We start from the raw sequence: 11,701 nt of genomic DNA on the forward strand, positions 1-11,701 counted from the left end.
AATAATTAATAACCATAATAATTACTGTATGTGTCTAAAAGGGTTCTTGCCTACACAAGAACTACATTTCCTTAATCACATGTCTCTATATAAACATGATAAGGTCAGATCTCACCCTATATGTTTATATAGGTTCTCATTATATTATTCTGAAAGCAAATCCCTGCCTGGATGATTATCACACTTTCTTTGAGAGAATAAAGCACTACCTTTCTCACCGTCGCATAAGGAGGCGGTCATACGAAATTCAGGCTCAGAGGTCTAATTAAGATATAACAAATTCTTTCAATTATTAATGAATTCATTCTCTTTGCAATTTTATAATGTACCTGAAACTTCAATTACCACCTCTAGCTACCTGCACCTTAAGTTATACATATCTGAAATGTGCTGCATGTATTATTATATCATCAAATACAGATATACATTAGGGTTTATTCCCTAACACTATTTAAATTACTTGCAGTTTATTATCCAGTGATTAATGTTATGCAAGTTTGGAACTGCAAACGTGTAAAGATGCACCGTATAAGTGTATAAGTGTTAGGATGTTTACACTCCAGTCCTGATGGACAGGGTAAAATCTGTTTCTCAGCAGGAATTCATTTTGATATTAATATGTAGTTTATGACAGCAATGTTGTTAATTAAACCCCGCAACATTTCGCCCAGGCTATTATTTGTTCCTGCCAGACAGCTAATGAGCCCCATATTATCTCAGCAAGAGACAAAAGCCCAGAGGACACTCTGTACTTTAAGGAGTCTGTGGCGCCTCGTGTAAATGCTTAGAAGAAAGCTGTGTTTCCAAACGACGCTTCCCTGCCTATTGAGGGGGGAGTAGCAGTAGAAATGTAAAGGACCATCCTCCTCCTCGAATTACAAATGATTTGTACATTTCCATTTCATCTGTCCACGCTGTAGCTGCTCATGCAGGTCAGTGGGTCAGCCCCGCTGCCACCAAGAACACCCAGGAAAAGATCTTGACAAGCTTTATCACCGTCAGATGACAAACTGAAGTATTTTTTTATTTTCTTGGAAAATGAGTCACAGCAGCAGAGCAGCAGCTGCCATCAATCATACTCGTGGTGTGGAGTGCCAGATATCTACACATTCACCACACAGTATGAAAAACACCCTACACTGTACTGAAGAGCATCCGAAATATGATGCATTCGGAATATTAAGTGGCTCCTTGGACAAGTAGACCTTCAGAAAAACATGACCACATATTATATGTTGCATAATGACTATTTTTACTTTTAGTATTTTAAGTATATTTTGATGCCAATACTTTTGTACTTTTACTTGAGTAACATTTGTAATGCAGGACTTTTACTTGTAACACAGTATTCCTACACTCTGCTACTTCTACTATTACTCAAGTATAAGATCTGAGTACTTCTCCCACCTCTGCTTGTAGCACAGAGGCCGGTCACTATGAAAGCTCCAGCCTTTGGCCCTCGGGGAAATGCTCTTCCCACACATCCACACATCCACTTCCCACACACATTCACTCTCCTTCACCACTTGATTACTGCCCTCTACATCTCAGCTCTGTTTCAATGTATTGTATGCTCTTTGTTAACAAATCAGTTAATTCATAGACATAGGCTTATTCATACTTTGGATTTGACTGACGTGTATGCTTAATGAGTTTCAACATTTTCTCCTTTCTTGACAGGCAATGATTGTACTTAACATCTTGGTTTGCTTTACATATAGATCCAGCTTGCATGGATCTTTAAAGTCTATTATTTCCCCACTCTAGTTTGTCCCTTTTCCTAAATGATTAAGATATCTTTGACTAGTCGTAGCGGGAAAAGCACACGTAAAACCAACATTACCGATGACTCAATGCAATGCAGAAATCAGTAGTGTTATTATTCACAATTTGGTTAAAGCGTTGGCTGTAAAAAAGACACTGCATGCCTAGTGATCACAAAGCTCTTAACATAAATCATTAAAAGTTATAATAAAGCATATTTACTTTGGGTCGGTTATGGTTTTTAAGGATGGTGGTGGAAAAAGTTTGTCTGGAGTCCCGGCCAAGAAACACATGGCCAGGATCTGCTCTCCACTGAATGGATTCTTCTGGTTTATTATGGTGATGGATTCATATGGATTAGTATGGATTGACAACATCTGGAATGAATACCTAATCATTAATGATGTTCATTACTGCTCTAAAAACTAAGCTGTCTGGCTTACTTTTCTCATTTCCGGAGTAAACACTTGAAGTTTCACTGGGTGAAAGATCTCCTTTTAAAAGTATGTTATTTTTGCTGATCTTTCATGTTTATTTCACCAATAAAGCAGCCCTAATAAGCCTTGCCGGTCCGGATGCATGTCATTATAATTAGCTAACATTCCAACTTTTCGAGCTGTTACAAGTCTTCATTTTCTCACATAAAAAAGACTAATCAGCTAAGGTTTTTATCATGAAGTGTGCGACCGAGCACCAGACCTAAAGGGATGATTTAGATGCAGCTTCTCTCCTCGCATATTGAGCAAGGTGACTAATGGTGCAAACCCGCAAAAAAGTCAATACAACCTTTTAATTGCTGACAGATATTTAGCCGAGCACTCTGACATACCCATTTTTCAGATTAGAGTTTTACTCGTTTCAAAAGATCCTGATCCATTTGAGCGTATTCCAACATAAGGGCGACATTTCTGATCTGCAATATGTTACCAAAGGACAGATGAACGGAGTTTTTCCATAGTGCTGTTCACTTCTCTGCCGTAGCATTGTAGCTGTGAATGCACTCGGAGGCTATAAGCGTTGCAGACTTACTGGGAGAGTGAAAGTGGATGTGAAAGCTCAATCACATTCTACATTGTACAACAGAGCAGAGGAGTCTTTCTTGGCAGTCACACTGGTGAGACAGAGAGGAGAGAAAGGAAAAGAGAAAAGTCTGGGGGGAGAAAAAAAAGGCGAGCATTTGTGTCTGTTTACCCACCGCACTGTACATACAACATGCTTCACATGAGCTGCTGGTGAATTGGCAAAATGAAGTACTGGCAATTAAGATGCTGATCTTTCCTACACTAATATTATTCTAGCTTCTAAAAAGAAAAATCACAGACGCACTAAAGTGTTGTACGGCACAATAAATAACTCCCGGTGGGCTTTGCAGCGCTGTCACGCTCTCTGTAGCAGTCGCAGAAGAAGGCAATGTGCCACAGCCGCCATGAAGCCTTCCTACCTCAGGCACTCCACTGGCAACAATTTAAAACAACTCTCTTTTTGTTCTTCCCAGTCTGCAACCCCTCCCTCTTCCTCCCTGCTCCCCGAGTAGACGGCATAATGCATCATCTTAGGAGGGAGCCTGCAGCGGCCTAATTTACCAGCCAGGGAAAAACACAAGTGGACACTGTCCTGCTAATGGATGAATGAGCCTGACGTGTAAAATCTGAAAAGATTACCAGACTGAGGGGCAGGCCTCCCAAAAGGTCTTGCCAAACCAGCTGTTAAGATAAACCTTGTTGCCTCACCAGAATAATAATTCCCCCATACGAGACTGAGTAAACAAACAGAGTTTAAAGAGAAGATAGTCTTTTTTTCTTTTCCTGTAGACAAACTAAGAAGAAAGAGACAACAGAATCATATCATGATCAAATCTTGTGTCTCCCCCCTTCCTGTTGCATGTTGACATCTGGACACTGAGGGGACTGTTGGGCATACACCGCCTACGAGCAATAAATAAACAAAGGGGCGCTCGGCCTTGAAAAGCCGTACACCTGTGTCCAGTGTGAAAGCAGCAGGCGCAGCACTGTTCATTAAAGAAGCCGGTCCTGACAGTGAGGCATTTAAGAGGCCATCAGGAGCGACAACTCAGCAGCTACCTTGGGAGCAGAGAGGGAAAGGCATCAAGGTGAGCAATGCAATTTCAGCTTGAATAATGGAGCACTTTCCTCCGGTCTGACATTCATGTATTTCTCGGGCAGATTTGCCGTACAGACCAACAACACCTGTGAGCTCTTCAATGTTCAACAGGAAAAAAAGGTTTACACAGGTCCACAATTACTCTGTGCCTGGCTGCTGGTCTGCAGATAATCTCGCTCAAAGTGGTTCATGAATTAAAAATAGGACCAAATATATCAAATCTAATGATATGAGCATTTCATTTTGGATGCTGTGCGCTACAGACATTACACACAGCAGACATCCACATCTGGATTTCATTCTTCACGGTTTTTAAAAATAGTCTTGCAACTTTCTCTCACCTTTCTTTTGGATCCACCAGCCAGATTCAATTTTTCAGGGAGTTGCAGATGTAAACTGGTAATAACTGAGGATTCATTTACAAGGAGGCAAAATCCCCCAGTGCGACTTGTGGCCCAGAACAATAACGAGCACATGGTAAACAGAAATTTGCCGTAAGCCAAAAGAGAATGCAGAGGCACCTTATCTACACACAAAAACACACAATGCACACTGATGCGTACACAATCACATGGGCACAACCACAACCACGCCCTCCAACACACACACATACATACAAAGAGGCAGACACACAGGCAATGATGGCACACTATCTTCCCAGAGCCTGTGTAACAACATATGTTTTCAGGTAATTAAAAGAAGATCCCAAGTGGTTATCATGCCATATTGAAATACAATGCACAGAGCAAATTACCATTCTGCGGTTATTTGCACAAAGCCGGGTGCACAGGGTCACGTTGCTTTCAGTAAACTGTATGACGAGAATATACGACAAGTGTTTGTGGCTGCAGTCCGACTGTGGTTTACACTTCTAATTCGATATGCTGAGGTCAAAGCGATACGTAATACGTGATACATGATGGTACGTGTTGGCTTTTAGTTTGAAAGGAAGTAGCAATTGTTTTTAAGTGCAACAACATAAAGTACACTATTTACTGAGCACAAAAGAGTTTTAAGCAGTCATTAAAATGCAGGAAGTGATTTAAGGGTCACAAGAAGTGATTTTTTTGGAGCAGAACACACTTTGTAATCAATGTTTATAGTAAAAACATCTAAGGCAGAGACAGGGTTTTCTTAGCTTGTGATCTTCAAAGCTGCGGATTCTTGGATTTGTCAGTTTTGATCCATCACTTGAAAAGGTCCAAGCCCTTGTATTTAACCTGGCAGTGGAGCACCATACTGTTCAACACCACCTTCTAGTGACTACTTCCTCCTGCAACTCTTTCATTTGTTCACAGGGAGAAGGATGTGACTCTTAAAGCTAGTTTGCACCTCTCAGTCTCAGGTGTTCAGAATGAGAGGAAACCACAACTTTCTCTGCAAACTCTTTTTGTACATTTCACGCTTTTCCTTTTTTCAATGATTATCCTTAAGCATGGTGTGTGCTGACTATATGGCGTACATTCTTTGGGTCCACTTGGCTTTTTTCAATTAATTCCAATGAGAAATTAGTGCATACCGACAGAAGCATGCCAACATGATTCACTGTGGGAAGACACAACGGCTTCAAAACTCCATATGTTTCTTAACCCTGCGTTTGATGTCCACCTTCAGATGTCAGTCCTAATGTCACTCACCTTTTAAGCTCTGTTTCGGTTAGCAGCTCCTGAGGGAAATATCTGGCACTTCAGCTGCTAAATGTTCCTCTATGTTCAACAGATAACCTTCTGTCTGTAGTGTACAGTGAGTTTATCAGAGGTTTTTAGTGAAAACAGCTGCAGACGATGTTGATGGGAGCCAAAACGGTAGAGCAGCAGACAGCGGTGGATGCAGTCCCGACACATTTTAGAGGAAAATAATGAATACCACAGTGCAATTTATTAAAGTAAGTACAAAAAGTATTGGCATCAAAATATACTTAAATGAACATCAGTAGGTGCGTGTGAAAGGGTGAATGCTGACTTACTGTATATGTATATATGTAAAAGTGCTTTGAGTGGTCGTAAGGCTGGAAAAGGGCTACCTTAATGCAGTCCATTTACCATTCACAAATCCGTTCAATTTTCCCTTCAAATGTGACAAATACATTTTACATTAGCCATACATTGTTCATACAGATGTATATGTTATACTTTTTTTTTCCAGTCAACTATAGCTCTCCGTGGTGTAAAGTACATTTACTGAAGTACTGTTTTTAAAAAAATGTTTAAGGAAATGTTTCTTTACTTGAGTTTTAACATTTTTTTACTACTTTGTACTTCTACCCCACTACAATTCAGAAGTGAAAAGTGTACTTATACTCCACTACATTTAATTATTACCTTTAGTTACACTTACAGTAAATAAGACTTTAGCTACTTCTGGAGTAAATTCACAAAGTTATTATAACATGTTCCACCTTTACCAGCTGTGATAAATACGTGAATGTATTGATTGATTATAATAACAACATATACATGTATTTTTCTTAAATGGGCAAATGTGGATAATTCGTTTTTTAGTACTTGAGGTATTTTTGATGCTACTTTTGTATTTCTACTTTTACTTAGGCACAAGACATTTGCCTCTGGTAGTTGGGCAGTTGATTTGACTTTAGATAAGATAAAACCTCCTATCCAAGGACCCTGCCATGTGGACTCTGGTTAATCTTGATACAGTAGGACCATATTTCCAGGCAGCCTTGAGCTGTGGAAATAATTAAAGCCATTATAACCATGGTCACATGCACAGGTCTCTGAGAGTTGTATACAAACTAATGTTTTCCATATGTGTAAGGTCTCTGGTGAAGCCTTAGACTTTAGTTGAATTGTATTTGTTGAGTTGTAACCAAAATGCTCGCTCAAACGGGAAACAACCCCCACTCAACTGTTTCCTAAAATAAATGATGTACCCTCCCTTTGGCTTCAGACACTGCGCTCCGCTGCCCAGAGTCTATACATGTAGGTGCCAGACACTGCTCAGGATTAGCTGGTGAGTCAAGTGTCCTGCTGCATTGCACCCAATACCTGTTTACAACAAGGTGCTGGCTGCCATGTTGATGCAGGAGAACTCATCCATCCATCCATCTACATCTATCAGTCCGTCTCTTTACCTTCAGAGTCTCCTGATGCTTTTACTGAGCATACAAAGCTGCATTTTACTCGCCTGCTGTGTCTGAGGAAGCTTCTTTTTCCATCTGACAGACAGGTGATTGTCCTTTGAAGTGTCTCCTTCTCACTCACTGAGCAGGAGGCCAGAGAACCAGCCTCCCCCTCAAGACCCCATTAAAGCAAAACCCAGGGTCCGCAGGTTTGATATTCATCGCCTGGGCAACCTCTGCCATCAACGCATTTTAAGCCACGTGAGAATGATCACAGCTTATTAAAGTGGAAATAATGACCACTCTACCTCCGGCATGAAATATTTAACAAGGACAAAGGAGATGGCTTGTAGGTGATTCATATCTATGTTGAAAGGAGAGAACGTGGACAATGGAGGATACACAGGGAGTGCAGTTGAACCTTGGCTAACCTGAGCGTATAAAAGGCTGAACGCACTTGAAGTTTGTATCTCGATGGAAGTAGAAAGAGTGAAATAATGGAAGAGGGTGTTCTGAATTCATGTTTATTAGCATTTACAAAGATGTTGGTATAACAGCAAGCGACATCCTGTATGTGTGTTCTCCTCTGTTCCCCTGTTGGCATTAGCAGTACTCACAAAGCAGGCTTATGCATCCAGGTTGAAGTTTACGTTCTCAATTTGAACCCTCATCTCATTGTCATAATCTTCTTATTTGCAACTGTGCTCAGAATGTATAGAGCTTCTCATTTCTGGATGTGAAATCCTTGATGTATTTTTCCTCCTGCCTTGGGTAAATTAGCTTTTTTATTTTGCCCCTTGGGAAAATCAGGGGAAAGGAGCGGAGTGAAAATGCTCTGCATCATGTGTGATTGAATTGGATTTTACAAGATGAATTTCCAGGGACAAGAGTTTATCCCAATTACATTGCCAAGAGGTTTCAGTCCTCCTGCAGCCACTCTGGTCAACAGCAATTAGGGTCAGTTTTGAGTTATCAGGATCCATCATTGTGAGGAGATGTTTACAATGTGTGCACTGCAGGAAGTAGATAAATACAACAGGCAGACATTTGCGGCGGTAAAAAAGCGGCTTGTGGTTTGGTCCAAGATTTCATGAAATTACAGATCTGACAGCCAGAACATGAGCAGAGCAACACACAGCTGTCTTTCCGTAGCCCACACATCTTTTAATCTGGCAGAATACAATACAGGCTGCAGAGGCTGCCTTTGGCTCTTTGTGTGGCTATCCATTTTCCTTACTCGCATATTTCTTTTCCTTGAGGGAGCCTGTATGATTTACTGATGTGTCTTTCATCTGAGGACCACACTTACGACAGACAGTGGCAATAAGACTGATGACTGGTGAACAATGAGGTGATATTTGGACTTACCTTCCCCAGACTGGGGCTCCACAGATATCTCAGGCTGAAAATACAGAGACCCAAAACGAGGAAGACCAGAGCCAGAACCAGAGCCACGCGCTGGTACGTGTGGTACTTGGCCTTCTTCTCCTTTCCCGCCTCAACCTGCAAACAATAGGGTTTGATATTATATATGGCATATAAATCAGGCTGGTTCTTGTAGCTATACTATAAAAACGGAATTTGTACATATCCCATATTTCAAATTTGATATGTATGCAATCCCTTTTGAATACATAGTTCATGTAGAGAAGGAAGAGAGACACAATCCACATAGGGAGGAGAGGTGTTTGGGAGGGTCTAAAAACTGGAGATTTGACCCAGGAGAAACCAATTTGTGTCCTTTGTGAAACCAGAAGTCAGCGTTGATTTATTTGTCACGTAACTTCCGCACTTTAGAAACAATACTTCCGTAGTTATCTTAACTCAAACTTCATATTTTCCTAAACCCATAGTATTTAATCCAAAGCTTCAGTATGGCCAAAATACTTAGAATTACACCTTACAGCCTGCTTTGGTTTAATTAGATTAAAAAATTGATGACCATACAGTAGGTTGATTCCCATAAGCGGAGGGCTTAACAGAAATGAAAGCCACATAATTGAATGTTTGCTGAAATGCACCTTGGGAGTCGAGGCTTACTTCTCTCCCAATTGTTTAAATACCTACGATGTGTAGCCAATAAGAACATTTTCCAAAAGTCCAAGTATTGATTTAAATGTGCATTTTTATGTCTGAACTTCTAATTCATATTTATTTTATTTTCAGTATTGTTTTACTTTTTATCTAAATAGAGTTCATTGGTAGTGTTTTCTCTCGTGCAAAGTCGATAGACCAACGAGAAGACTAATGACAAAAATAACCATCCCCATGCCAAGACCACTAAAGAACAGACTGTACTACTGCCACAGAGAGGTTACGTTTATTAAACTTTTCTTTAAATGAAAACTCTGTAGTCTATTCCCGAGGCTCAAGGCCACAAATGAATAAAGACAGGCTTTTGTTCCAGCAGAGCTCCAGCAGGGAGAAATAAAAGCTTCTCATTCACGCTGGACCCCTTTTGATGGTCTCGGAGGACAACAGAAAAGCAGATATGTAAAATAAAAAACGGAACCAAGCTCAATTAGCAAAATTGGTGTTGCTTATCTTCGTGTCTCTTAAAACGATAATTAAGCAGCTTTGGTTTTTCTATTGTGGCCGAGGCTGTTAAAGTAGTTAAGCTGCAGTAGATTGAGCAGTACTTTAAATGGCTGACTTCCTAAAATAATATGTAGGAATAATTTTTTAATAATAGCTAGATAGCTTTTCCCGACTTTGGACTTTGGTATAATTTGGGATACTGTTAAAATATCCCAAATAGTCCCAATCCAAATAATTCCACATAGCCTTTTAAGAATTCATAAATTACAATATATGTGGCGTTGCGTACAGGAGGAATTCTCATATGTGCTTTGTGGATTTAGTTTCTGATTGGTAAATACATTAGCAGTAGGACTTTAAGGAAGAACAGAGGACACGTTATTCTACAAAGACCCCAACAAAAATAAACTTTTTCCATTAATGAATTCCACATTTTTGAAATATCAGAGACAGTAGCAACAAAAGCGTGAGGCGCATAAAGTGTTTTAAATTCCTAAGACTTGATGGAAAAACAGAGTGCTACAATCAGAAAGCCAGAAATTCCTATCATTGTGAATTTTTCAGAGTAAAGGGGAAAAAAAGAAAAAAAACTGTGGCTGAAACCCTCTGCTCTCCTGTGGCACGTTGCATAAGCAGTGGAAACGTAACTGGAGGACAAACCTCTCTCTCTGCCTGCGCTTTGAATTTTGAATACTCAGAGGAAGAAGGTGGGATTGAGAGACAGACAGACGGACAGAAATAAAGGCAAGGATGGAGACGGAGTGAGCAGTCTGAGTGCACACAATTCGCCAACTAGTGTTTAAAGGTTTAGGAGTTCAGAATCAGCCTGGCAATTCCTCTCAGGCTTTGTGAGGAAAAGTGCCTGCTGTTATCATGCAGGGCGGGGGCACCTCCTCGAGAAAACTACAGAAATAGGAACGCAGCCTACATATCCGCCAAGCAGAAGCGGTGGTTTATCACACTGAGATACGCTCATATAAGTATTTGAAATCCTGTGAAAACGATTCTGACATTTGCAGCCACAGTTAAATTCTTCATCATCATCATCATCATTCTCCATCAGTCATCTAGACTGTGGTTATGTTGAGTACCTGATACAACACTGCCTTTTCTTTGATGGACAGAACAAGAGCTTGCTTTTCACACATTTTATATATAAAAGATAATAACACTGTGCTTTGCAGACAGTTACCCCTATTACATAAGAAGTTATGCAACACGTGAAATATGAGTGGTGGAAAAAGTTCACAGCCAAAAGTCCCTCCTCCTCCCCCTTTCTTCTTAATAATAAATTCTCAAATAAAAATAAAAATCATAGTGTATATTTGAATGCTGTGGTTTGCATTTAAGAAGCAAGAATATTCTTTATACAAAGCAAATACAATAATTCAAGTGAGACTGAATATAATGGAAAGAAATAAAGAAGAGAGAAAGCCAAGGTGAAAAGCCAAAATGAATTACTTTTGAGGATCTTCAGCTCAATGAGCAAGAGATCAAGCAGCAGCTCCTTTTTGATTAAAAAAAATCTAACTTCTGACATATTTAACTTTTAGCTTACACTCAAATATCACAGGATTCCCCACTTTTACTCCTGCTGCCACCTACATTTAATTGATAGAGCTGTAAAAGTGTAAGGGTGCTCCCATTTTTCTAACTCTGTGGTAATTTAAAATGATGCACAGTATTCATAAAGACACTAAAAGTTTGGAATTTATTTTACATAGGTCTTTTGCTATCAATATAAGTGCAATATATCAAACTTAAAAAGAAAAAAATGGACTCACATCTTTCCACAGAATCTGTTGACTGCTGGATTTACTGCTTGCGTCCATGATGCAAGAGCACAGGAGGAATCTTTCCGACTTCTTAGCTAGGGAAAATACTCTGCGTGGCTGAGAGTCCAAGCTTCATACCAGTGCTGTAATTTGGGAGTGTGCTGAAGGGGAGGGAAGTTTCAGGTGGAGTGGAATTTCTGAAACATTTGTGATAGCCATTAAAAGCAAGGCAGATGTCTCCCCTCCGTTCTGCTACCATTTCAAAGGTAGCAAGCCATGAGTGGATTCACTGAAAGATAAACCCTCTGTTGAATAAATGGCAAACTATACTTGTATAAAAAATACAGTAGTGATTCGTACAGTAGTACATCGTACCCACATAGTGCAGATGTCGATGTTTTCAGTTATATTTTTGTGAAGTATC

At 39.9% G+C, this 11,701-nt stretch overlaps 1 protein-coding gene across 1 annotated transcript in view; it reads right to left on the reverse strand.

The window, feature by feature from the left end:
• tnmd (tenomodulin) overlaps positions 1-11,401 on the reverse strand; it is a 47,634-nt gene extending 36,233 nt beyond the window's left edge. The window contains exons 1-2 of the mRNA XM_034138671.1: positions 11,287-11,401; positions 8,333-8,467 (exon numbers count right to left, since the gene is read on the reverse strand). Of these exons, the coding sequence (XP_033994562.1) occupies positions 8,333-8,467; positions 11,287-11,334 (183 nt within the window). The 5' untranslated portion in view covers positions 11,335-11,401. The remainder of the gene's footprint in view (positions 1-8,332; positions 8,468-11,286) is intronic.
• Positions 11,402-11,701: the final 300 nt, after the last annotated feature.

This window comes from Trematomus bernacchii, unplaced genomic scaffold (assembly GCF_902827165.1).
Source record: "Trematomus bernacchii unplaced genomic scaffold, fTreBer1.1, whole genome shotgun sequence".
Taxonomy (NCBI): domain Eukaryota; kingdom Metazoa; phylum Chordata; class Actinopteri; order Perciformes; family Nototheniidae; genus Trematomus; species Trematomus bernacchii.